At 64.4% G+C, this 27,149-nt stretch overlaps 1 protein-coding gene across 1 annotated transcript in view; it reads left to right on the forward strand.

Moving 5' to 3' along the window:
- TTLL10 (tubulin tyrosine ligase like 10) overlaps nucleotides 1-27,149 on the forward strand; it is a 54,097-nt gene that overhangs the window by 18,101 nt on the left and 8,847 nt on the right. Inside the window, exons 2-8 of the mRNA XM_044236252.1 lie at nucleotides 22,170-22,235; nucleotides 23,703-24,106; nucleotides 24,751-24,831; nucleotides 24,908-25,043; nucleotides 25,168-25,286; nucleotides 25,452-25,581; nucleotides 26,797-26,882. Of these exons, the coding sequence (XP_044092187.1) occupies nucleotides 23,788-24,106; nucleotides 24,751-24,831; nucleotides 24,908-25,043; nucleotides 25,168-25,286; nucleotides 25,452-25,581; nucleotides 26,797-26,882 (871 nt within the window). The 5' untranslated portion in view covers nucleotides 22,170-22,235; nucleotides 23,703-23,787. The remainder of the gene's footprint in view (nucleotides 1-22,169; nucleotides 22,236-23,702; nucleotides 24,107-24,750; nucleotides 24,832-24,907; nucleotides 25,044-25,167; nucleotides 25,287-25,451; nucleotides 25,582-26,796; nucleotides 26,883-27,149) is intronic.

A 27,149-nucleotide genomic window follows, 5' to 3' on the forward strand; every position in this document is an offset into this window, starting at 1 on the left:
AGCCTACAGACTTTGGGGTCATTTGCAGGGGCCAGGCGAGGTCACAGCACGGACCCAGGAAAGACAGTGGTGGTTAGAGTGGGCAGTGACACAGGCCCGAAGGACCTCCAGGTCTGAGCACTGTAAAGGTACAGCCAGTTCTCCTGAAGGGTGGAGAGACAGAGTGCACCAGAAGGACGGAAGGCCCCTGGTGGACATGGGGACAGACGGGTCTGCCCCCTGCACTTGGGGTGGCAGGTGGGTAGTGGGAACTGTTGGCAGGCAGAGTGTTCAGTCTGGGGTCCGGAGAGAGCGTGACGGCGGGGATCAGAGAACATGGAGAGACGGGCTGGCCAGGTTCAAAGGTCCGGAGAAGAGCCCGGGGCCGGGAGAGGAAGCCCAAAGAGAGAACGGCTCAGGGTGGCGAGGTGTCAGAAGGTCAAGGGCAACGGCTGAAAACCGAGCACTAGGTGTGGGGAGGGGGCAGCCCTCGGGGCTCACTCTCCCCCGAGAGGCTCCCAGCAGCTTGGAGAGACAGGTGTTAGGGCCGGACGAGGCGACCGCCTTCGGATGCTACAAGTGTGGGGCGGGGGGAACCAGCCCCCCGGAACAGCCACAAACATGGTGACGGAGGGTAACCAGGGAACGAAATACGAGTGTCGGGGGAGGACAGGGACCTGCTTTTCCTTCCAGGAGAAGAACCACGAATGAGAAAATTGCCATTCACGACACCAGTGAGCAAGGCCAGAGCCACAGTGAAACGTGAGACAGGCAGGGGTCTCCGACACCTATGTGGGGGGCTTTGTGCGGAAGGACGGGCCTGGAAGCTTCAAAGGGGCCTCAGCAGTCAGGGAGAGGCCGAGGAATGTTCCGGACCTGCTGAGACTAGGGGACCCCACAGCTCAGGGCAACGTGTGGTCCTGGGTCAGATCCTTTGGGAGGACAGCACTGGGACAACAGGTCAAGAGGGCATGAGACCAGCCCGGAAAGCGGCGGGGGACAGGGAGGGGCAGGATTCCGCAGACTCTGTGGCTGTGCGGTGCTTCGGCTGGGCGGGCGGGAGGGCTTTGCAGGCCAGGGGTGACGGCCAGCCAGCAACTCACCCTCAAATGTCCGAGAAGACAGAAAGTCCCAGTACGTGCCACGAAGGGGTCATGTGCCCACATCCACGTGCGGAAGCCCTCGTCCCTCAGCGTGTTGGTGGCAGGAAGGGGACTGTGGGAGGGGGTCTGCTGGGACAGGCCATGAGGGTGAGCCCCGCGGTGGGATTGGCGTCCTTCTAAGGAGAGAGGCGAGGGACCGTCTCCGCGTGTGGGCTCTGAGATGAGGTGCCGTCGGCAGACCAGGAAGGGGCCTGGTCAGATGTCAGGTCTCCTGACACCTCGATCGGGGCCTCGAGGCCAGGGAACTGGGAGAAACAAACGTGGGAGCTGCCCAGCTTGCCCGATCTGTCAGGGGCCACTGGGACTGTACTGTACTTGAAATTTTTCTGTAAGTCCAAAAGTATTTCAAAATAAAAAGGAAGAAACAGCAGGAAGGAAAGACTAAGGGCGAAACAAGGGCTGGCCCTCCCCAGGCTTCTGGAGGCCTGTGCAGGGGAGGGGCGTCGGGGGAGCGAGGGAAGCTAGTAGGACCCGTGTTCCGAGGCGTCGTGGAAGCCGGCAGTGCAGAGGGCATGGGAACTGGGGTCGGGGCGGCTGTTAGTGACACCCCTGAAGCATGAGGACCCATGGCTCTGGAGATCTGGAGATGCCGCCGATGGGCGAGGAGGCCACGACGGGAGGGGAGCGCCAACGGAGGGGGCTCGGGGGGCCCAGCTGCCACATGGGGTCAGGCTGGGAGGGGCCTGGGAATCCAGAACCCCAAAGGGGTGAGTTTTGGGGCTAGAAGGGCATCGGGTGCTCCCCCTGAACGAGGCGGAAACCCGGGGGGTCTGGTGTGAGACCCCCTGGGGGCCACATATCCACTGGAGGGTTCTGGCTGCTGCTTGAGCCCCAGCTGTGTGGCAGAGAACTGAGGGCCTCCGCGCGGCTGCTCTGAGTGTGGGTCCTGTTCCAGAGGGTTCCTGCTCCGCCGGAGGGTGCTGGGGGGTCCTGGGGCTCCCTAGCCCAGCTGGTTCCCAAGTCTAAGGCTCCCTTTGCGTTTGGAGGCTGGGGGCCTCCTTTCTTGAGTGCCGGGGGCAGGGCGTGGCTGAGGCCCATGGAGGGGTCTCAGGGACGACACGACTTTCCTGAACCTCCAGCTCCAGCCGAGGGCAGGGGATGAGGCCCAGACATCTGTCTCCCTGGGCAAGCGTGTGACCTCGGGCCCCCGGCCACACCCGATGTGTGCGATGAGCACAGACGCCCAGGTCCTGGTCCACGTGTCGGGGACGGTCCCCCACAGCCTTCAGCTCTTGGTTTCTTCCTGACAGGCCACTGAGTCATGGGGCCTGGTCCCACCTAAGAGCGCCAGGCCGTGCGCCAGGCCGTAGGCCAGGCCCAGCCTGGCATGGGCCCTGCAGGGCCTGAGAGGACAGGAGGACCTCCCCAACCCCTGCCCAGCACCACCGGTGCCCCCAGGGGCAGGGGGAGCTCAGATTCCCAGCAGGTCGAGGGCAGGAGCACCAGCCCCAGTCTGGAGCCGCTCAGGCCCAGCAGGGCAGGCCGGGAGCCACGGCTGAGAGGGAGAGGCACCCCCACCCCCGGGGCCCTGCTCAGCCAACATCATGGGCTCATGGACTCAGGAGGAGCCAGGATTCAGGGTCCCGCGGAGCACCCCCAGCCGCCCCCAGGCTCTGGCCTCACCTTTGCTGCCAGAGTGAGAAAGGCCGGAAGGAAGGGGTCGCGCAGGGTCTGCCGGCCCCTCAGGCTGGCCCCACTTGGGGCCCTCCATGCCCAAGGCCTTCGGACCATGACCCGAGAGTCCTGGGGCACCCAGCACCTCGAGAACCCCGCGGTGAAGGCGGAGGTCCTGTCAGGTCCGCCACACCTCGCCGTGTGCCAGGGGCGTGGTCGAGAGCAGGCAGCTGCCACCGTCACAGCTCTGGTGCCCCCACGCCGCCCACAGGGGAGGGCAGGGCCCAAGGTTGCCTGTCGGCCTGTCCCCAGCAGCTGTTCTGCATGGATGCTGGGCCCCCCATCCCGTTCTCTCCGGGGCCTCCCAGTTCCGGCCCCTGTCATCTTCCTCAAAGGCACCTGTCAGTTACGGCCGAGGTCCACGGCTCTGGGGGCCAGCACTGAGGTCAGGGGCTGGGGGGGCCTCCTCAGCCTGGAATGCCATCCCTGACAGGGCCTTGGCCTCTTAGAAATGAGGGCTGAGCAGAGAGGGTGGGCAAGGGTCAGCAGGGCAGGGGCACGTTGGCGGAGGTCGGGCTGGGGCAGGGCTGAGCTGGCCTTCCCCAGGCTTCTTCAGCAAGGAGGCTTGGAAGGGTCCTGGGCTGAGTGGCGATAAGGGAGATGGGGCGCAGACCTTCCTTGCCACCCCTGCAGGGATCCACACCAAGGCCCCTGGCCTGTGATCAGTTTTCATAGTCCTTCCCCAGGACAAAAGGGGCCGCCCTCCGGCCACTCAGACCACAGGCCAGACGTTGTTCAGGGCCTCTAGGGGTGCAGGGCACTCGGACTCCTCGGGAGCCCCCAGGAACACCTGCCCCTGTCAGGCCCTGAGTCCCCAGAGCTCCCTTCTGAAGGTTAGAAGAAAGGAGGCAAGGAGGGTTGGGGGTGGGGAGAGCCGGGCGCCTACTGGGCCCACACGTCCACTTCCACGGCTGCCTGGGCCCCTCCCCAAAGTCTGGTTCTCGCAGGTTCTGCCATCTGTGCACCTGCCGATTCCCCCAAATGGTGACTGGGGCGGTTACTCAGTGCCCACAGCTCCAAGGATCCTAGCACGTCCTTGGAAGGGTTCTTGGTCTGGTCCCAAGTGTCTGGTCTGGAGGTGCCCTTGTCCAGAACCTCAGCCCCAGATGCGTGTGCGGACCCAGCCGGCAGCACCAGGGCGGGTCCCTGCCAGCGTGCGCCATCGTTACCCTCTGGAGATGCCCGTGCCAGGGAAGCCTGACACCTGGGACCCCGGGTCTGTCACCTCCAAGGCCTGCTCCCGGGGTTTGCCTCTCACACGGCTGGCCTTGGCTGTCCAAGGTGTGGGTTCATCTCCTGGGCCCTCTCAGGCTTTAGGTGCAGGACCCAGAAGCGGCACCTCCTGAGCAGCACCCTGGTATCAAGAATGCCACGTGGTAGCCCCAAAAGGCACCATACAGAGGGGACCGTGACAGTCTGCGGGTCAGGCCAGAATCCCAGGAGTGTTCCAGTCAAGACGGACCAGATGGTTAGGGTCCCCAGAGCCCCAGGCTGATGCCAGGGCGACCTTGGCCCTAGCCCTCCCTCATGCCCCCCAGCCAAGGCGAGAGGTGTCCTTGGACCGAGAGGTCCCCAGCCCCATCCCGAGCGCTGTCCTGGCTTAGGGCCCAGGGCTCATTTTCGACAACCATTCATGTCCCTGTGTCTCTTCCCCCAGCACCGCCCCCCAGCCCGATGCCTCAGCCACGGCAACCACAAGTGCCACAAATCGGATGTCTGCCAAGGTCACTGGCAGGACTCCTCAAAGTATATTTATTTGTCTTTATGTTTCTCTAAAGATTTCATTCATTTATTTGACAGAGAGAAAGAGAGAGAGATCACAAGTAGGCAGAGAGGCAGGCAAGGGGAGGGGGAAGCAGGCTCCCCGCTGAGCAGAGAGCCCGATGTGGGGCTCGATCCCAGGACCCTGAGGCTTAACCCACTGAGTCACCCAGGGACCCCCTCAAAGTATATTTAAATAAGCTTTCTACTTCCAAAATGTTCAGCTCTCCAGAGACGTTGCAGAGACAGTACCAAGTTCCTGTAGACTTCATCCCCATGTCCCCCATGGTCCCCTTCATGCTACCTTAGCATGAAGTATCTGCCACAAGGAGCCAGGGTCCCCCCGATTCGTCACTATTGTCTAAACTCCACCCCTCATTCAGATTTCCTGTTTTTCTGAAATATCCTCTTTCTGTCCCAGGATCCGATTCAGGTTCTCACATGACATTTCGTTGTCTCATCTCCTTGGGTCCCTTCGGGCTGTGACGGCCTCTCCCTTGTTTTCGTTGACCTTGACAGTTCTGAGGAGCACCGGCCGGCTGTTTTGTGGAACCCGCCCCGGTTTGGGCTGCTCCGATGTCTTCTCGTGGGAGACCAGGTTGTAGGTTTTGGGGAGCCCCACAGAGGTGCGGTGCCCTCATGGGGTCAGGTCAGGGGTGCCTGTCGTCACTATGACCCTGATCTACCCAAGTAAGGTTTCCCCACCAGTGGGACGTTTTTTACTGTCCTGCATTTAACTTCAGTGACCTTTGAGTTCTGAGCTCATTGTTGTTGAAGTCAAAATTAATTCAGAGCGACCTTTTACACCTCCCACCTTCCACCTGGAATTGTCTCCTTCTGCTGATATGTGTGCTTCGTGGTTCCTTCAGAGAAGCCTGCTGGCGGCCAATCTTCCCAGTTCTCTCTTGGCTTTGGTTGTCCTGCTATCTTCCGCCTTTGTTCTGAGAAAAGACATTCTGGTTGGAGGCTCCCTTGAGCTCTCATTCCACTGTCCTCTGCCCCCATCATCACGGACCAGACGTCAGCAGTCACTCCCACTGCTGACCTGACTTGTTTTTCTCTGGCTGCTTTTAACGTTTGTCCTGGTTTTCTGGAGGGTTCATGTCAATGGCAAGGTGTGGCTTTATGTGTATTTATCCCACTGGAGGTTCGGTGGGCTCCTTGAATCTGTATTTGGATGTCCTTCAGCGGTTCTAGAAAATTTGCAGACAGTATCCTTTCAACTGTTAATGTCTTCCGTTCTCTCCACTTCTAATTCTGCGTGTTTTATGTACACCTGTAAATCCCTTCTGTATTTTGTGGGTCTTCTTTTTTCCCCCATTTCCAGCCTCTGGATTTCTTCTTATCTATCTTCCAATCCCCAGTTTTTTTTCAGCTACTTTGTTAAATTTTTTAAATATTCTATTTACTTGTCAGAGAGAGAGAAAGAGAGAGAGCGCGTGCACACAAGCGGGGGGGCGGGCTGCAGAGGGAGAAGCAGGCTCCCGGCTGAGCAAGGAGCCAATTCAGGACTCGATCCCAGCACCTTCGGGCCATGACCCGAGCTGAAGACAGACGCTAAACCAACTGGGGCACGCAGGCGCCCCTCAGCACTTTTTTAAAAAAGACCTTATTTATTTCGGGAGCACCTGGGTGAGTCAGTCGGTAAAGGGGCTGACTCCTGACTTTGGCTCATGTCATGATGTCAGGACGGGGGGACGGAGCCCCGCTTCAGGCCCCGGCCTCAGTGGGGAGTCTGCTGGAGGACTCTCTCTCCCTTTCCCTCTGCCCCTCCCCCTGCTCTCACTCTCTCTCTCAAAGAAATAAATAAATCCTTTTTAATAAAAAGTTTTTTCAAAGACTTTTAAGTAATCTCTATGTCACAAGTGGGGCTTGAACTCAGAACCCCAAAGACAAGAGCCACTGACTGAGCCAACGAGGCGTCCCTTCTTTTCAGCTGATCTTAGCCTGCTCTTACACCTATCCGTTGAAGTCTGAATCGTGCTTATTATAACTTTTCATTTCTAAATGTTCATTTTTAATTGGCTATATGATTTTTATAAGTTCCAGCTGCCTGCAGACACTAAACTTTTCTTTTTCAATACAGTAATTTTTTTTTCGTTCTGTGCCGATAATTCCAAAATCCGAGGTCCTTGCAAGTCTTTCTGACTGCCGGCTCTCGCTCACAGCGTCTTCTCTTCTCGCACACCAGGTTCTCTTTGACCGCATGTCCGTCGTCGTACTCGAGCAATTGCTTGTAGGAATCGTTGGATACCTCGGTGAAGGCGCCACCTCAATTCTCTTTTCTTCTGCCAGGGGCCCTGCCCGCTCTAGGACCACCTTGACTTGAGAAAGATCCCAGCACTTGAATTGGGCTATACTTACACTTCTTCTTCAGTGGAAACCCTGGGAGTGGAGAGCTCCCAGCTCCCTGTGGGGAGGGTGTCCTGTTAAACCCACACCCTCGCTTAGTGGAGACCCTGAGCTTTCATTTCTTTCCCTCAGCTCCTCAAGACCATCAGAACAAAACTCACATCTGACCCCACAGAGCAGTGGTCTTTGTGCACATTTGCCTCTCAAGGTGACAGTTCTCCTTTGATTGCATCCTGAGATGCCCTTACCAATCCCATAGCTCACCAAAGCTTTAATAAGATAGCTTAGTGTTTTAATTGTCTTCAGTGAATGGTTTGGCCCCAGAGCCTCTGCCTTCCACTATCGCCAAGAGACAGCCCAGTACCGGCCACATTCTCCTTCACGGGGCTCTCTCTCCCTTGGTTTGGGGGCCCTCACACCCCTTCTTGCTCCTCTGTCTCCACCGTGGGTCTGTCAGTTGCATCCTGGGACTCCTCCCAGCATGGTGGACCCTGACCGTGGCCTCCATCCCCACCACCCGCAGGAGACACCAGGTGTAACTCCTGCCCAGGTTCTCCGGTGACTTCCAACAGCCAGCATGGGCTCTGCACTTGGAAAACTCCCACTTCAGTTCCACCCGCCTGATCAGAAACAGCACGGTGTCTGAGCTGAAACCACTGGACACTGGGAAGAATGTTCTGAGTCCGCCCCAACCTCCAGACGTTGGGATGCCAAGAGCTCTACCCTCAGGTTCCTGGCCTCCACATGCACCCACTGCCCTCCCATGGCACCCTGACCCCTAGTGCCTCGCACTCTAGTGGCCTCGTGCGGCGGAGGCTCTGAGAACACAGTGACCAGCTGCTGACTGGCCGAGTCAAAGGGGTCTGAGGACTGACCAGTGGACTTGACACCCCAGAGGCCTGCAGGACCTCCGTGACAGTGGCTGTAGGGGACTGGGATGGGTTCGTGACGAGCTCTGGAGAAGTCAAGGGACAATCGGGGTGAGGAAAGTGGTGACCCAGCAGAAGGCGGTGTGCAGGAACAGTGGACACAGGTTCTCAGACTTCTGAGGTTATCCAGAAGCCCTGACCAAGTGTGCCTTCAGGAAGATGGACACAGGGACAACACAGGTGCTTCAGGGTCTCGGGCAGAAGGGGTCAAGGTCGAGGCTGAGTCCGATTGCTGGACTAGGCTTCAGAGCTGGAGAGGACTGTGGTGCCACTGCCAGGCCTTGCCCGCACACTGGGGCCTGAGACGGTGGCCCAGAGCAGGACGGGGGGAGGTGGGGAGGGCCGGGACACATTCAGGAGATTTGGAGCGGCGCCGTTCCCCCATCTGTGGGCTCATGTGAGGCCTCCTGGGATGCCCAGGCCTCCAGCTTGGCTGTGCAGGGTGAGGGAGGAGCTTTCTGGCTGCAGCCCTTGTCCTCGGAGCTGGGAGTAGCAAGCAGGTCTCTGGGCCCTTGCATCGACGAAGGGGGCAGAAGGAGATCAAAAGGCAGGTGAGGAAGGGCCCCTCCGTGGAGCATCTAAGTAGGGCGGGGCCCACCAGCTTGGACCAGGCTCTGCTTCCCTGTCGCCATGACGGGAGAGAGCCCTTGGCTCCGGAGCAGGGACCTGGGCTGCTGAGCAGGTCTAGGGCACAGCTGTCACAGCCCCATCCTCCATCCTCGCCAGAGCACGGTGGCCCCCGAAGAGCCTTCTGCTGGGGCGGGGTGGGGAAGGGATCTCTCCTGCACCGGCCAGCTCCGAGTGGGAAGGGGGTGGCCACGCTGCTAGCAAAGACACCTCTGGGAGGCCGGGAGGAGGCACAGCTGGTGCCCTACAGCAGAGCCTCCAAGCGTGAGCCCCACGCACTAGGGGCCGGCTGCACTAGGTCTGAGACGTGGCCTCCTTCCCAGTTTCTCCACATGTTCTAGGGCAGTGCTTGAGAGGGCAGCACCCCTGAGAGAGAGGTGGGTGACAGCCTTGGCCCTCCTCCTCCCACAGGGGCACTGACCCCAGGAACAGCTGCCCAAGCGGAATGTGCGGGAGCTGGCAGGTGGCGTCCACCTACACCTGCCCCAGGTGTTTGCTCTCCTGTGGCCAGGAGGTGAGTCAGACCGAGGAGCCCGGAGCTGCAGGAAGACACCCAGCCTGTGCAGAGGACAACGGCCTGATCCCAACCAGAAATGGAGGGCCCCACGCAGGCATCTTGGAGCCCAGAGCTTGCTAAATGCTCGGAGAGCCCCCCTGTCTCCTGAGTTCAAGGCTCTGGAGGCTCCAGCGCCCTCCCCCTGCGCCAGCACAGTCCTTGTGGGATGGCAGTCCCTCGGCACTGAGGCGGGACCTCCCCGTCAGCCTAGTTTCCAGGCCAAAGCTGGGCCACAGCGGTGCGGAGAGCCTGAGGCCCTCTGTGGCTGGCTGCCAGGCAGGAAGTTGCCAGGAGCCACAGCCCAATGGCCCTTTGTCCTGTCTGCCCCACCCAGGCAGGCGCTGGCAGCAGCCAGGTCTGGAAGGCTGGAGACGGGGCCCCCTCAGGCCAGCTCTGCCACCAGCCTGTGTCCCCAAGCATGGGGGTGGCCTCCAGCACCCTCGCAGGACCCTGCCCCCGGCTCTCCTGTCCCACCACACTCACGCTGCCGTGGCAACATCTACACCCAGCGGGGGGCCGGGCTGGAGCTCTTGTCTGGTGGCCACTGGTGTCTCCAATGATCCCAGCACCGGTGCGGCTGCCTGCCCCCGGGCCAGGACGACATGGGCCTGATGTGCTGTGCGGGGTGGCCCCAGGCTGATCACTCAGGGCTTGGACACCTGGTTTGCACCAGCTGGCATGGCCCCCGTGGTTCTCCCCCTGTAGGAGGCCAGAAGCTCCGGGCCCAGCCCCGCCTGCCCACATATGCCCTTGAGAGGCGGGGGCGTGCTGTCCCCCGGCCCGGAGAGACCCCTCCAGGCGCCCCGCACGGGGCAGGAGCTGGGATCCTGCGGCACCAAGAATGGGCCTCGGCTGCGCGCAACAGACAGAAGAGCAAAGGGGGTGTCCCCACTGACCATTTGTCTGAAGCCAAGGGACACAGAGAGTGGGAAGGCGGCTGGTGGGCCCCCCTCTGCCAGCACAAAAGGGCAGACAGTTTGGGTCCCACAGTCTGACTTTGGGTCATTTTTACTCTCTTCGGGACTCAAGCAGAACGGCACAAGGAGGGGAGTGAGCAGGCAGGGCAGGGTCCGCGAGCAGGTGCTCAGCCCACCCAGAACCTTCCTCTTCAGGGATGGCCCCGGAGACAGTCAACATCGACTGCGTCAGCCAGGGGCCCCCTGGTCCGGCAGCAGAACCCACGGAGGCTCGGCCCCGCTGCAGCTTAGGGGAGGGAGGAGCATCCACTCCGCGAAGTTCAGCTGCTTCCTGGCCTTCGGGCTCCTGGACCTCAAGCGTCCCTCAGCAGCCCCGTGTCGGCCAGTGGGGGGTCGCCTGTCAACGGGACAGTGAGTTCGCGTCGCCCTCGCCCGGAGTGGGGGAGGGGCACACACGAGGTCGAGGGCGGGTCACAGCACCGTCTGGCTCCTCGTCCAGCCTCCTGCAGAAACCTGGGTGGTGGTTTGAGTCAGAGCTCGCCGGGATCCGGGTGTTTCTGAGTGTGTGTGAGCATCAGAATGGGTGGGAAGGGGGCAGGGACCCCCGCCCAGCCGACGGGAGTGTGGGAGCAGTCAGGCCTGGCCAGGCTCCGCCTGGGCCTGCCACTCGGTGGAGGCTCACTTCTGCCGCACTCCGGGCGCCCTGTTCCCAGCTGGTGGCTGTCCCTCCCTGTCCCCGACCTTGGCCCAGGCTCCTTTCCTGGCCGTTCCAGACACCAGAACTCAGTGGGGACCCTCCTCCCTACATCCCGGCGCTTGGCGCTCGGGGAACACTGGCCAGGGCCCCTCCAGAACCCCTCGTGCTCCTGGAGTCTGGCACGAGCAGAGGACAGGGAATGCGCCCGAGACGCAGGTCAGCAGCGAGTGGCCCTTCCTCCTGCCCCCATCCAAAGGCCAACACCTCTGGCTTTGTGAATGAGCAATGCCTCAGTCTCCCCAAAACACGGGTACCACTGACCAAGTGCGTCCCGACCCCACCCCCACACCAACACGGACACCTTGAGTGAGCATCAGGAGTGGGTGCGTGTCCTGACAATCCTGAGGGGGCATGTGCCCGGTGAGTCACCCTCGTCAACATGCCCCAGCGGCTGGAGGCTGGAAGTTTGGAGGGTCAGAGGTCACTGACACCCCAAGGACTGGTTTCCAGATGCTCTGCTGGGGGCCAGGGAAACCAGACCAACTCCCGGCTGCCCCTTCTGGAGCGGAGGGAGGAGCCCCAGCCCCAGCACAGCCCTTTGGGGCAGGAGGCCAGGCTGCGCTGGGCTGGGGAGTGGACTCAGAGCCCTATCCAAAGGGTTTCAGGGTCCTCCACCAGGACCCCAGTGATCAGGCCCACAGGGACTCCTGGGCAGAGGGTAGGGGTGCTGTGCCCTCCTCTGGGACCCCTGTGCAGTGGGGAGAGGAGGCAACAGGGGGGCATCAAAGGGACAGTGCCTCCTGGAGTGGTGCCGCCCTCAGGGGGCCCTCCATGGCAGCCACTGCCTCTTCTGGCCACGTCCACCCCTAGAGGACAAGCTTAGGCCTGAAGACCAGGCTCTGGACGGAAAGATGCAGCTCCACACAGCCAGGGTCCTGGGGTGGAGCAAACCAGAGCCAGCAGCCCAGGGGAACAGGCCCTTGTCACTGGGAGTTTACAGTGGAAAACAGTTGGGCCCTTTGGGATCTCTGCTGGTGGCACTAATTACCGGCGTGGCTGTGTTTCATTAGGGGACCTTCCACCAGGAGTGTCCCCGAGTCACTTCCCCAGTCTGGACTGGGGCCCTGTTCCTCCCCACCCTGCGGCCACAGCTCCCAGATCCTTCCAAACCCCAGTGTGCCGTCTTGTGTCCCTTAGCCCAGCAGTTCCACAATGGGGGTGTTCCAGGGGTTGCCATGGCCTCGGCCCGCAGACCAGCCCCCTACCCTGCAGGAGGGCCCTTCTTCCCGTCACCGCGTGTGAGTCCCTGTGACACGCCCGCCCTGTTGGAGGCCTCCTGCCCTAGGGGTGTGACTGGGGGCCCACACGGGAGGGAGTCTGACAGACTGGGGCGGAGGAGACCCTCCATGGCTGCCACGGCGGGGGGCTGGGGGCAGGAGCTGAGAGCTGGTCCAGGCCCGGCTCTCTGCCAACGGGAACCTCAGCCCCAGGGGGCAGGGGGCACTGCTGGGGCCTCGCCTGGGGCAGGGCGGAGGGCGCAGGGTGTGACCTGGCCCCCTCCTCGTGGGCAAGGCGGTGCCGGCCTGACTGTTCCAGCTGCTGGCTTGCACGGTCCACGGCAGCCTCTGCAGAAGCCTTCCTCCTGGTTTTTGTTCGAGCTGGGCCCCGGCAGCAGCCGGCGGGCGCGGCGGGCAAGCTGGGCGAGGCGGGGGCAGGAATGTGTGCGGGGCCTGCCGCCCGCCCTGCGTCACGTCGCTGCCTCCCTCCTGGCCTATGGGAGCCCGGGGGACACACCTGTTGGAGGCCAGGAGCAGAGATTGGTCGGCTGTGAGCAGGCACCTGCATGGGGCGGGGTGAGGCCCTACATGTAAGGCGAGCCCGGGGCCACCGTCTCTTCCCTGCCCTGCCCCTCACTGCTGCACAAGGACCCGCCGGGCCTCCATTGTTCGCCAGCGATCTCCACACTTCCCTGAAGGGCCAGGCCCGCTGCCCACTGGCTCGCCTGCGAGCTTCAGGCCTTCCTTTGTGAGGAGACCCGGCCGAAGGGGCAGGAAGTGGTGTCTTCCAGGAGGCAGCAGCCCTCGCTGGCCTCCACGCGGCTCCAAATTCGGATCTTGGTTGGGGGCAGGTGGGGCGGAGGCGAAACCCGGGCACCGGGCTGCTCACCGCGGGCTGACAGGTATTTGGGGCAACTAGTGCCAAAGCTTCTCTGACGTCGGTTCTGAGGCCTGGGGGGTCCTGGGCGCGGGGTCAGAGCTGCACAGTTCGGCCTCCGGGCTGGGGTCGGAGTGGCTTCCCACCCTCCTCCTGCAGGCGCGGAACCTGTCTGGGCAGGTACGCGCGGGAGGTGGAGGGGCTGAGCAGGCCGCTGTGCGGGGAGAGTCCCCGGAGGGGCTGCCCAGAGAGGACAGAGCGACAGCGGCACGGGGGCTCCGACGCGGGCTGGGGGTCCTCGCCCTCACAGGACGGGGTCCCGCAGGCCGAGGGTGCTGGGTGCCGGGGCCGGCCGGGGCCGCTGAGGGTCGGCAGGCAGGAGCAGCCAGGCCGCGGGCGTCTTCCAGGCCACCCCCAGGGGGCCAGCTCGGGGTCAGTAGCTGGGAGGGACCCCGCCTTCCCCTGCCTGGCAGCAGCAACTTCTGGAAATCTCCCCCATCGGCCCCTGACGTGCCGGCTCCTGGGGTACCGGGCTCCCTCAGGGCTGGGTGCGGGGAAGCATCCGCGGCCCGGGCGCTGGGTTTCCGGAGTTTGCCCTGGAAGGCAAGGGCTCGGCCCCGCGAGAGGCGGCCGTGGGGACGGTGGGAGCGTGGGCCCGGAGCCGGGCCGGCCTGGATTCGGGCTCTCCCTCACCCGCCTGTGTCCAAGACGCCAACAAAGCCGGAACCTCCTTGCAGGAGGTGTAGGCCGCCCCCCCTCCGGCCCTCGGTCAGGTCGCAGGCTGCTCGGAAGGGGTGACCACGGCATGCGCACTCTGCGTTCTGGCCAGTGTGGCCCGCACAGCTCGGCCGTGCGCCGCCGGCCATGAACTTGCCGCATGGCTGCCCACGGGCAGCTTTCTCCCCGAACCCCGCCGCTTCAGGCAGCCCTACGTTTGGGCGGGGAAGACATTGCTGTGAATTGAAGCAAACTCGCTCTGCAGCACAAAACAGAGTCCGTGCTCACGCTGACCGCGACCTTCAGGGCACGGGGATCCCATATTTTAACGAATCCAGTGGGAGCATTTCAGGCCTTTTTAGGCAGAACATCTGAAAAAATAGGTTGGTTTGGTTTGGTTTGGCTTTTTTCTAGTAGCCCAGATGAAATGCCTGCAGCTCAGAGTCACTGGCGGCACATCAAATTGGCCAAAATGAGCACGGGGCGTCCCGCTTACGGAAGTGCCCACGGCCGCACAGCAGGGACACGGCCACGGCCCACGTTCCGACATTTCGGTCATCTCTGCAAAAGCAGCGCGACAATGTCCCTGGTGAACCCAGAGCCGAGATCCCCCACCTCCCGAGGAGGCCGGCTGGTTCGCAGGGGCGGGCACGCCCCGAGGAAGGGCCGAGAGGCTGTGCCCGCCTCGTGGGGGAAATGGCGGCCCGGCCTCCGCGGGGGCCCGGGAGGTGCCCCGCGTGCGGACAGGCCAGGCCTCCGCCGCCGCCCCGCCCGCAGCCTCTGGGCCGGGCCGGTGGGTCCCGCGGTGCTGCGAGGCTTGGGTTTCAACGCTTTGTTCTCCGCGGCCTCCACATTGATTAAGGCCCGCCAGGCAGCTTAGCCGGCAAGTCCGCGCTGGGATCGCGTTCCCCACCCGGCCCGTGCCTGCGCAGGTGGGACCCACAAGGGCAGCTGGGGCGTGTGCTCGGCCAGGAGGAGCCTGGAGGTGCTGTTCTGGGCCTCTCGACCCGCTCCTCCAGCCTGCTTGGGAAGGTGATGATTAACCAGACCCCAGTCCGGCCGTCCCCGTGAGGCTGGCCTCCCACCCCGCCGACAACAGGCCGAGAAAAGCACCATATTTTCACTCTTCCTATCAACCCCGGAACCCCGCCACTCCTCCTCCCTGCCCTGGGCGCCCGGTGTCGGACTCCTGACCCCACGCTGGGCGGCCCTCAGGGCCGAGGCCCTGTTCTGAGTTCCGGAAGAGGGTGGGATTCTGTCCTGGAACTTGGGAGGGAGAGCACTGTGCTGCGCACTGTCGGCCCTGGCTCTGTCCACGCGTCTGTCCGTGTGTCCGACCCCGCGCCTCTTCACTTCCTCGGGGAGGAGGGAAGGGCTGGCAAGGGAGGGTAGCACACAGCCGGGGTGCCTCCCGGCCCCCCGTCAGGCCAGCTCACGCCTGCTGGGTCTCCAAGGCCTTCAGAGCTTCTGAAGTAGGGCTGGCCCTCCGTGGCCAAGGACACTAGGGACACCGGGCTCGGGCTCCAGAGGCCACACAGTGGGAGGCCAGTCTATGCACGGCGGGCTGGCTACAGGGAGAGACACCAGGCACCAGGCCCCGGCTGCCTCCCCCGTGGCCTGGCAGCTGAGGGCAGAGCTGAACTTTAACTCGGCTCAGAAAGAAAGGGTGAGACAGCTTCACTGAGCTCAGAGACGTGGGATTGCGTTCCTAAGGCACTCTGATTCTCCAGGGCTTGTGGGACAGACCTTGAAGGGTGAGCTACAGAGCAGGAGGGTCAGGAAGTGGTGTCGACTGTGGGATCTGCCCTTTGAGCCTGGACACAGTCACCTGGGGGGTCCAGGCTCCTGTGAAGCCTCCTTCCCAGATGATGCACAGGCATCTCCCCTGGCCCCCTACGCCGGGCCTAAATTAGGGTCAGGTCCTCTGAGAAACGTCAGCCATTCCCGAGGACAAAGCTACAGAACCTGGTGAACCCAGACTTGGCCAGACAAATGGACATAGCCTTTGCTGCGGTCAGCCAGGTGGCCTGGGGGGGGAATCGGCACGGGGCCCACACCCTCTCCCTACAGCATCTGTGGGTAGAAGGTGCCGGAAGGCTTGAGGCGCTGCCCTGGCCCATTCCCCAGGTCCAGGGGTCATGTGTGGGGTGGAGAAGAGAGGAGACGGTGGGTGGGACCCTCCATCTCCCAAGGACAGGGGCCGGGGTCGCTCGGCTCCATGCAGGCCCCACGTGTGGGCACAGGGCCACCGACTCCCGTGACCCCGCTCTGAAGTCCAAGGACCTGCTTGGCCCCCACAGGCGTGGGGGAGTCGGGTGAGGGTGGGGGACCTGGGTGGCCTCCTGCGTTCTGTGCTCTGGGCAGGAGTGACTCCGGTCCAGGCGGAACAGGGCTGCCCTCTCACCCCGCCCCCAGGCCCAGCACCGGCTCACCCTCAGACCTCACGGCCAGCAGCGGCCAGCACCCAAGGGCCACGGAGCCAAGGGGCGGGCAGACAGACCTATCTGAGACCTGGCCGGTGGGCGAGGTAGGGGGCCTGGGCTTGGGGGGTGGGAGGGTTGGGGGCTGGGCTGAGGAGGTCTCCCGGTGCGGTCCTGCCTGGAGAGCCACATCCCACTCCATCCTTGTCCCGACACCCTTCCACGCCCTTGACAAGGGCAGGAGGGGGCTGGGCTGGAGAGAGCCACTGGGGCGGCGTCCGGGAGACAGAGGCTCATTGTCCGGCCTGGGCAGCCCTTCTGGTCTTGGGCACACTCACATGCACATGCAGCCTGGCCCCGAGGGGGCAGGGCCACATGTCCAGGGCCTCTCCCTGGGACCACCCAGAGGGAGGATCCCACTCTGTCCTTGCCTCCTGTGGGCAGGGCATCCTGGCCCTCCTTGGGTGTCCACCCCAGGCCCCGAGCTGATGGCCCCACAGAGCCGGCCAGTGCTGGCTGGTCAGGAGGCCTCCTTGTGGTCCTGGCCTTTGGGGGGCACCCTGGTGCCGCAGTCCAGCCTTCTCCAGGCTGGGCCCCGAGAGCTGAGGCTCTGCCCCTCGCGGACCCCTCCCCACCCCGTGCCCTGAGAGGACACGGTTCTCTACCAGGTTGCTGATCACCGCCGCAGAGTCCCCAGCTGGGCGGCCCCCAGACCCAATTGGGGGCGGCCGTCGCCATCTTACTGGGCAGCATTGGATGGTGTCGGGTCTCTAATACTGCCTGGTAATGATGACGGCGGGGCCCCACGTGCAGCGATGGGGCCGCCTCCCCCAACCCGGCCCCGGCCCCTCCTTTCCCCACACAGGCCCCGTGCAGATACCCGCAGCAGCAGCCCATCCTGCCGGGGGGGGGGGGGGCCTCTAGGGCAGACATGGGACCCCTCCCCCCAGGCCCAGAAGTACCCCTTCTCAGCCCCCCAGGATGGAAGCCGTCCTGCAGCCGCACTGAGCAGCCCTCTCCCCAGACTGATCCTGGATTAGGACACTCAGGTATCTGGGCCCTGCCCACAGCACCCAAGCAGGTGCTGCCAGCACACTTGGCAGGTGTGGGCTGAGCAGGCGACGACAAGGACTCTGGAGGGCAAAGGCCCAGCCGGGGGTGGTCAGGCCCAGCCTGGGCCTCCAGGTGGGCCCGGGGTGGGCGGGCCCCCTTGCAGACTGGCAGCATCTCCTGCCTCAGTCCTGGGTCTTCAACCGCAGGTGTCCTCGCTCAGGGAGAGCAGGGAGGAGCCCGCAGGCCTCCCTCCCAGGGAGCCTCACTCACTTCCACTGGACCCGCCTGCCCGGGGTGGGCACCAGGTGTCTGTCCCTGTCCTCGGGCCGAGCTGCACCTGGGCCTCTGTGGGCATCTTACCGGACAGTGCTGGATTTCTTGGCTTGACTCTAACACTGTCTGGTAACGATGTTCAAAGGTGACCCACCGCCTGCCTGTCAGGAAGTGGCCTGAGGACACACGGTCCTGAACTCCTGGATTCCAAAGACGGGCCAGGGCCCAGGGCTGGCTTAGGGATTGGCAGACGGCGGTCTCGGCTCTGCAGCCCAACCCATCCGGGGCGCCCCTCTGCTGTCTCACCAAGCCCAGGCTAGGGGCCCCTGGTTCCCTCCCGAGTGAAGTTCTCAGGGTGCTCTGATCCCCGGGAGAGGCCATCAGCATTAGGACACTAGGCCGAAGAGGGCCACCAGTCCTGTCCTGGCCATCGACACCATCCTGGGGGCCTGGCCCACACCCCCCAGTGCACACCCCAGCCCCACCTGCTTGGCTCCAAAGTGTCTGCTGTGGCCAGACTCTGAGGGCAGAAACGGATGTCGGGCCCTGCCCAGCACCACGTGGGGAGGTGCATCTCCCGGCTGGTGTGGAGCAGCAGGCAGCCCCACAATCCCTTTTCAGCCCCTCCTGTCCACCACCCAACCTCAGACGTCCACCGTGGCTGTCCCAGGGCACCCTGGCCGGTCCTTTGGGAACTGGCCCTGCCTTTAGACACCGCAGTCCAGTGGGGCCAGCCATGGGCAGTGGCCTCTCCTCTCACACCGGGACTCTTACTCTACAAAGGAGACCTCACTCCACTGGTCAACCAGGGACGCAGGAAGGACAGGGTGTGTCTGGCTGCCCCGGCCCAAACCCACAGGCGAGTGCAGTAGACATTCTGTGCTGTGTCCCAGTGAGGACAGAGTCTCCCTCGCCCCACTCCAGCCCCCACAGTGTCGCAGTTAAGAATGGGAACATTGTCCAAAATCGGTGAGGCCAGGATGGCCCTTTGTTTTATCTTTTTGATCTGAAGCCAGGATGAAGCCAGACCTGCCCAGCTGACCGGCACAGGGGTGGCCCTTCTGGCCCCCCCGGAACCCCACCCTGTCCTGGGTCCCAGCTGGCCTCTTGGTGGCGGGGGGGGGGCGTCTGTCCCTGGCCTCCCTGTAACTCATTAACCAGCCAAGAGCCATTCAGGAGACTGGCAAGGGTGCCCGGGTGAACACAGTCAGGGTCAAGTGCAGGGAAACCAGACAGCCCACTCCCCAGCTACACCCACAGCACAGGTGCCTGGGGGCTGTGTGCCGGGTTAGGGTCTGCAGCAGAGCCCTCCTCAGAGCCGCCCCGGGCCAACACCAGGTGAGGGGGCCACCCTGCAGACTCAGGAGGGTCGAGGGTCCTGCAGGGATCTCCCCGCTTCCTCAGCGAGCTGCAGGACGGGCAGTGCCCCCTGTCCTAGGAGGGCCCCCAACCTGGGGCCGCCTGCACCGTCGCCTGCCGATGGGCGTCTTACCAGGCACGGTTAGATCTGGGTTCTGTTGTCTAATACTGTCTGGTAATGCCGTCCATCCATGGCCTGACCACCGCCAGACGAGGAGTCCCTGGAGGGACACCGGGGGGAGGGGGTGGCCCATGGGTCCTGGGCCCGTGAGTTGTGTCCACGCCAGGACCTCCCCAGCCCCCATGACCTATCTCGGCCCTAATGGACAATCTGCGCAATAAAGGATGAGAGGTGCCTCGGGGGCTTCTGTTCCTCGCAGGGGCATGGCTGGGAGGGGCTGGCAGGCACAGAGGGTCAGCAAGCAGTTGAGGCGGACACCACGCTGTTGGCCCTGCCATGGAGCCAAAAGCAAGCCCAGGGACTGCGGAAACCGCCCCCCCAGCCCCACCTAGGACCCTCTCCAGGGAAGCGACCTCATCCCTCACCCCTACACGCCCGTACCCTCAAATCCCCTACCCAGGGCATGGCCAGCAGTGCACCCAGAAACCTCCCTGGGCCACTCTCTCCCCGACCCAGGCAGCACCAGAACCCCATCATAGGTGAGACCCCACCCTCAGCCTAGGGCAAAAAGCTCAGGGGAAGGGGCGGGGGGGGGGGGAGTGCAGGCCGCCTTTGCTTCCCCTCCGTGGGCCTCAGGCCCCCCCTTCCCCACAGGCCCATCTCCAGGGCTTAGGCAGTCAGTCAGGGAGGGCCCTCCAGGTGCCAGACCATGGCCATGGGGACTAAGGGTCAGGGAGCCCTTAATCGTGGGCTGCCCTCGGGCCCCCGCCCTGCTGCTCCCTCCTTGCTCCCCTCTCCTCTACCTCATGCAGATGTCCTGTATCTCAAGCTGTCCCCAAACCGGACTTCTGGATGCTGATCCCACCTTCAGCCTCGGGGCTGCCCCCTAGAGCCCACTTCCTTCCCTGTGAATTCCAAGTGGGTCCTAGGGTCTGCCTCTGCGCAGGTGCTCTGCCGCCTGTGTCAGGGAGAAGGGGACCTCAGGGGTTCTGGGGGTTCCTCCACACCTTCCCTCCTTCCATTACCAAGTCTCTCCTGAGCCCCTCCTGCAAACTCACCCCGTGCCAGACACCGGGGAGAGGACGGTCCCTGGCAGGAGCGCAGGTAGTGATAAGGGGAGCAGAACACGTGAGCCAGGAGAGCTGCCGTGTGGAGAAGGCCGGAGCAGCCGAGATCGTGGGGGTTGGTGGGGGAGGAGGGGGTAAGGGTGGCCCAGGAAGGCCTCTGGGGGGAGACAACCAAGTGGGGACCATGGGACACCCGCCAGAGCCAAGCAGAGGCGGCAGAGGCCAGGGGCTGCGAGCCGTCCGGACGGCAGGACGTCCTGGTTCCGTGTCTAGGCAGCACGGCCCGGTCTCAGCAAAGGCCCCAAGCCACAGGAGGGGTGCTGGGCCTTTCCCTCCCTGCCCCGGCCCCAGCACACCCCCGCTCAGAGGCCCTCCACAGCCCACCTGCCCCCCGGCAGGTTAATGACTCCCCTGCTCCTCCCCAGGCTGCCGATGCGCAGGGACGCGCCCGGCCGCAGGCCATTTCCACCGTGGGAAAGGCTGGGGCGGCCCCACCCGTCCAGTCGGACGGGTTACGAGGCCGCGTTTCCGAGCTTGAGCTCTTGTGTCAGCCCAGGCCGGGACCGCCGCCCCAGAACCCGCAGGGACCCAGAGTGGAGCCTGGGCGCCTCCAAGGATTCTGGGCCCCCAGAAGGGATATGGGGAGGGGAGCACGCTTTCCTGAGGGAAGACAGGATTGGGGGCCCTGTGCTCAGGCCAAGGAGAAGACCGGGGCCCCACCCCCCACACTGGCTGCTGCCCCAGCGAGCCGGGGCCGGAGGGGGTGGGTAGGCGGGCGGTCACCAGGCCGCCGCTCATCCAAGGCTCGGCTAGAGGAGTCTCCGCCCTCCAGGCTGACCATGGCCACCTCGGGGCAGAGAGTCAGAGACCACAGTCCAGCAAGACTGACCCCTGCAGCTCCCAACACTGGCACGGGCAGGCGAGGAGCCTGGGAGGAGGTCAGCCTCTGTGTGGGGTCAGGAAGCCTCCCCATGGTGGTGTCACCCACGGGGCACGCTAAAGAAGGAGCAACTTATGGGCTACGTCAGTCCCCCAGGGCCCCCGTAACGATGATCACAGGCCCGGGCTTGAAGCGACAGAAACGTCCTCTCTCTCAGTCCAGGAGGCCAGAAGGCAGAAGCCAAGGTGGGGGCTGGGGGGGCACTCCCTCCCGAGTCTCTAGGGGAGGGAACCTCCCGCCTCTTGCGGCCCCCAGTGGCTCTGGGCGTCCCTGGGCTGGTGACCACTCGGCCGTGTCCTCACGGGGCCTCTCGTGAGTGTCCCCTCTCTGCTCCCTCTTGGGAGGACGCTGGTCGCTGGATTTAGGCCCCCCCAGGTAATCCAGGAGGATCTCATCTCAAGATCCTTAATCAATCTGTAAATCCCCTTTCTCCAAGCAAGGTCGCACCTGCAGCTTCTGGGGCTTCGGACATGGGTTCATTTGGGGGCCACCGTCCAGCCCAACAAGAAGCAAATTAAGGCACCCCAGTAAGAGACCCACTCAAGACTCTGGAGGGCGGCAAGGCCGTGGGGCTGGAAGGCGACGCCACAGGAGAGGCTGTGGTACAGGGAGTTGAACTAGAGCAGATAACGCTTAGGGGACACGAAATCCGAGATAGGGTCAGGTCCTAGGGTCCTGGCATGGGTTGGGGTCTTCAGAAGACTCAGGGATAATCCAGCAGAGGACACAAGGCCCAGGTGGAGACTGTGCGTGGGTCCCCTGCTCCAGCACGAGCCCCACTGCCTCTTCCCAGCTCCCCAAGGAGCCTGGCCTCCTGCCCCTCCTCATCTCCCAGCCATGGCCGCTGGGCTGCTGTTGCCCAGAGACGGTTGCCGGGCCACCACTGTTGTTTCCCTGGCAGAGGGCTCACACCGCCTTGCCGGGCAGGTACGAGGGACAGGCAGGCCGCCAGCGCGGGTCCTCGCTGGACGTGAGGGCTGTGGCCGCCATCCTGTGCCTCCGCCCCAACCTGGACACCAGGGACCCTGTGCGTTCTGTCGGGACTCTGCCAGGAGCAGGACGGAGACGAAGGAGGGTCAGGAAAGGGGCATCGTGGCCGAGATGAGCTCCCTCTGTGGAGGGCCCACACCCGCAGCGCACAGCATGAGGGTCATAGACCCCCAGGCCAGGCCAAGAGGGACGCGTCTCCTGGGGGTGGCGGCTGCTCTGGAAAGCCCCTCTGCCCCGGACGAGGTCTGTCTCCCGGACCCACCCCCCAGAGGGCCCCCTCCCAGACGGCCCCACCCGCGCCGGGGGCCCCCAGCCCCCCGAGCAACGTCAGCATCTCCTCAGCCCCGCAGGACGACAAGCGTGTGTTCCGGGGGAGGCGCACGCGGGGCACCGACATCTCCTCCTCTTGGACGTTCTCAGGTTCACCTGGGTCTTCCTCGCACCAGCCTGGGGTACCGGTTCCTGCCGGTCTCTTCACCTGACCAGGTAAAACGTTTATTTCAAAATTTACTGTAAACTTGAGCGGTCCCCGTTTCCACAGCCGCTGGAAGGTCTGGGGGCCGTCCCTCATGGTCAGGGGCGCCCGTCCCGGGACCCCCGCGATGAGCGTGCCGTGAACATGTGTGAGCAGAAAGCTGTGCTTCTCTGTTAGGGTTCCGTCCCTCGGAGGAGCTCCGAGACGCGTGGGCGCCAGAGCAGAAGGTGGCCAGGGCCCTGGGGCCTGACCCCGCCACACAGCCCTCCTGCCGGCCAGCCAGCCGCCACCCGCAGGCTCACCCGGGGCCCTTTATTTTCCCCTAATTCTTGTTACTTGAATGACAGGAAGCGGGGGCTCATGCCTTATCTAATTCCCTTTATGCTGCTCCTGCCTCCTCGCGTTCCAGGCAAAGAAACTGAGGCACAGAGGGACCAGCTGGGCTGCACCCTGACCAGCCCTGCCCCGTGTCTCCGAACTCCCGCCGGCCCTGTGGCCCTGTCGTCCCCTGCGTCCCCCGCGTCCCCCGGCTCTGACCGCAGCCCGCCTGCGCTCAGGAGCGACCCGGCTCCTACTCTCCAGCCGGCACCTTCTAGGGCCTCCTCTCCCCCCGTTCCACTTCTTGTGCGCACGCGTGTGACGGGGTCTGTGTCTGCGCATCTGTGGGGGGATCCCCTCACCCCTGGGGGGTGGGGGCGGTGACCTCGGGGCCTCTCAAGAGTCGAAGGAATGGTTCTGAGGGTCTGGACCCTGGGGGCGGTCCAGACCGCAGCAGGACTCCTGGGACTGGCTGCTGGGTTCTGGGAACCTCGTGGGAGGGGACCGGGGTCCTCCAGCCGACGCGTGCACGGGCAGGCCTTCTCCCTGTCTCCTGCAGGCTGGTATCCCCCGGCCGTGCCCGGACAGGAACCCTCCCATTCTGGGTGGGTCAGGGCATGGGTGAGGGCCCCTGGGTGGTCCACACTCTGCCCACCCTCGGCCCTGCCCCGGCCACCGGCCCAGCTCCCACACTCGTGCTGACGGCTACCCAGTTTATTCCTCCTCTGGCCTAAGGGGGGACGAAAGCGTTTCTTGGCTGACCAGCCGGTTTGTCTGCAAAGTAACTGTCCTCTCTGGAAAAGTGATCTGCCAACACCTGGTTTGTCTTCCTCCGTCCTGCCAGCTGCACACTGTGCGGGCCGCTTGCCTTTCCCGGCCCTCTAGAAAGTCCTCACCTCCCAAGCAGCTCCCAGATTGGGAACGACCCCTCCAAGGATGGCTAGAATTCCCTGAAGTGTTCCCAAGTTGACCACATGGGAAAGGATGCTCCAAAGGAGACACGATCCTTGGGGCGGGGGCGGGAGCAGCAGAGGGGACGTTGCCAGACACCTTCCTGCCGAGCCCCTGTCACAGTGCCTCCCTCAGCTCCGAGGAGGCATCCGCTTGGGGCCAGGGGACCCCTCCAGTCCCCAGAGACCTGACGGCGACCCTCCTTACAGCCGGCACCACCAAGGCCAAGCATGGCAATGCCAGACAGACGGTCCCCTCAGGGAAGGCCTCGCCGGGGATAAACAGGATGCACAGATGACCCTGCGTCCACAGGGCTCCAGGCCCCACGGTCGCCACAGAGACAGGAGCCAGCCGCAAGCAGAAGCCGCAGCCCAGGATCCCAGGAGGCGCCCCTCCCTGGGGCTAGGACCAGGGGCTGCCCAGAGGGCCCGCAGAGGGCGGGGGGGGGGGTCTTTCCAGAGGAGCCCCCGCCCCGGCGCTCCTGCACCCACAGCCCGCAGCCACCCCCACGTCCTCCACCGTCGGGGACCACCCACCCGGACCCACGTGAGTGGCAAGAGAGGCAAGCGGTCCAGGACTGCCAGGCTCCGGGGGAGCCACACCCGGGTGCCAGGTGAATGCAGCCCTGGGACTTCTCCCAGCCCAGGCCAGTGCCTCCCTGGGAAAGGCGTCCCACCCCGAGGAAGGCATTCCCATGGGCCGACCACACAGAGCCGGTCCCTAGGACAGAGGCCAGGAGAAGGCCGTGCCTAGGGTGTGGGGTTCGGGCCAGTGGAACAGTGCAGAGGACAGCAGAGCCGGGGTCTGAACAGGCACAGAGAGGGGACACAGCTGCTCTCCACAGTCTGGGCACTGCCCCTGCCTGTCCCAGAACCCAGGACAGCCCTGGCGCTGTCTCCCCTGCCTGATACAGGTCACCCATGACATCACGATAGACATTGTGACCCCCACTCTCCTGGGGACATCCCTGCACATGCCTCCCCCCAGCTCCAGCTTCACACCCTAGCCCTCCTCTGCACAGAGCCCCTGCTCTGTCGGTAAGCAGGGACCCTGCCCGCTCCAAGTCTGGCCCTAAATGGTGATGACTCTCCCCTCTTGCCCAAGATAGGTTCAGACCCGCCGGTCAGGACTCAGCCTGGGCTGCGATGGGCCCAGGCGGCTGAGGGAACAGCCCAGGGCCTGCCAGAAATGGGCGGGATGGCCAGATTCAGGACAGACACCTCCCCTTCCCCCCTCAGACCCCCATCCTGTTCACAGGCTGGGCCCATGAGAGACCAATGGGGAGCAACCAAGAGGAGCAGCTTCTGCACGTGCTAAGCCGGCTGGAACAAGACGCAGGTGCGCGTGGGGCGGGGCCAAGGGACAGGAAAGGCCCCGGCCAGGCCAGAGCCTCTGACCCCCTGCCTGCCCACAGACCTCTCCGACGACACTGACGGCGTCCGGCCTCGGGCGGCTCTCCTGGAAAAGCACCTGCTGGACGGGGAGAAGCAGCCACACAGCAGCGGGCAGGGGCCCTACTTCTATATCGGAGGGAACAATGGGGCCTCCATGTGAGTGGGGGGCTCAAGCTTGGCCCTGCTGCCTGCCGCCTCCAAGACCCCCTGCACCCAGGTGCCCACCCACTCCTGGGTCCCCAAGGCCCCCAGGGTCACCCCTCCCCCTGCGCCCCCGCAGAATCAGCTCCTACTGCAAGGGCAAGGGCTGGCAGCGCATCCAGGACAGCCGGCGTGAGGACTACAAGCTGAAGTGGTGTGAGGTCAAGTGCAGAGACAACTACTACAGCTTCCGAGAAGGTAGCAGGGGAGGGCCCCCCGCCTCTGGCCTGCAGCCTGCAAGAGCCTCCCGGTCCAGAGCCAGGGGTGGCACGATGCCCCAGGCCTCCACTCTGGGCGGCTGCGGCGGTCTGGGCAGCCCTGGCCCCCAGCCCCACGTGCCAGCCAGGACTCTGCCCCTCCCAGGTGAGCAGCTACTGTACCAGATTCCCAACAACAAGCTCCTCACCACCAAGATCGGGCTGCTCAGCGCCCTGAGGGAGTACGCGAGGGCTGTGAAGACGACCCACAAGACCCCGCTGTGTGCCCAGGCCAAGTAAGCCCCATGCCCGCCCCGGGCGCCCGCCGTCAACCCGGGCCCGGCTGTGTGTGCTTCAGGGGAGCAGGACGCCGCCCACATGCCCCGTCCCGCCTGCTGCCCTCTTCCCCTCTTCCAGGTCCCCCTCCCGCCCACCCAGCGTGTCGGGCGCGGGTCCCACCCTCCCTGGGACGCATCCCCTCGGCCCTCTGTCTGTTCACCGACACCCCTGCGCCCCCGCCGCGCCACCCACTCCACCCACCTGCCCTCAGGGACCAACCCCTGACCTACACACACGCCCACCGCCGCGCACCCCCCTCCCCCGTTTCCCCCGGCCCCCCACACCGCTGTCCCTCTGCGCCCCTCCCACCGCTGCGCAGCAGCCTGAGCCCCTCAGCCCGCTCCCCTCACTGCCCGCCCGCCCCACCAGCTGTGCGCCCTCCGCCTCCCCACCCCGCCCGCCCACCCAGGCAGCCGGGACATCCCCTGCACATCCGCAGGCCTTCCACCCCGGCCCGACCCGGCCCGACCCGTGTCAGCAGCTCTAAGCCACTCCCTTCCAGCGCCGTCTCTGCGCGGGGCCCCTGCCCACGCACCTACTTCCACCCAAAATCCATTCATCCAACCACACAGCGACCCACTTCCCGCCTCTTCTCTTCTCCAAACCCACCATCGTTCTCCGCACACGGCTGGGCGGCCGCTCAGGCCAGGCCCTCCCTCTGGGGTACAGATCGAGAGAGGTCACAGCATCTGCTCTTGAGGAGCCCACGTGGCCCAGTCCGGGAGGCCTCTGCAGCCCTGCTGGAAGGAGCCATCCCACCCTAAACCCAAGGCCCGGTGCTTGACAAAGAGGAGTTAGAGAGCAGCCCCCAGCCAGGGGAGGACGGGTAGACTAGGCCGGGGTGTCCAGGGACCCGTACCGACCACTCACTGCATGCCTGGGGACACAGCTCAGAACGTTGGCGTGCAGTGGTGCGGTGGGAGAGGGAGCAGGGCATGGGGGACGCAGCCTGCGGAGAAGCCAGGTGTGCGAGGACCCAGAAAAGGGTGCTCCTGGCAAGGGGCAGAAGGTTCCGAAGGAACAGCTGGTGCTGGGGGACAGAGGCAACCAGCTTTCCAGGGGACACTGTCCTCCAGCTGCCCCCAGGTCAGTCCCCTAGAAAGGCTCGCTGGCCTAGCCTGGGGGGAGGGGGCAGCCCTCCCTGTGTCCTCCCCACCTCCCTGCTCCCCCAGGGTCCTGAAAATGGAAGAGTTTTTCCCAGAGACATACCGTCTGGACATCAGGGACGAGAGAGAGGCTTTCTTCACTCTCTTTGACGGTGAGAGGCCACTGGACGCCCGGCCGCTCTGGGAGAGGGGTGCAGGGATGGACCACGGACCCGGCACGCTAAGGGCGGGGCCGGGCCTTACAAGGCCTAGGGGGGCGTGGCCATGGAGGGGTGAAGGGGTGGAGCCGGGTGGGCGACGGGTGGAGGGTCTAGGCTGGGCCTTGTGGAGGCGGAGCCTGGTAAGGGGCGGGACCATGGCCGGGCGGGCGGGCGCGGCGTGGGCGTGGCCGCTCCTGGGCGTGGCCGGGCCTGACTGGG

This window comes from Neovison vison, chromosome 2 (genome assembly GCF_020171115.1).
Source record: "Neovison vison isolate M4711 chromosome 2, ASM_NN_V1, whole genome shotgun sequence".
Classification (NCBI taxonomy): Eukaryota; Metazoa; Chordata; class Mammalia; order Carnivora; family Mustelidae; genus Neogale; species Neogale vison.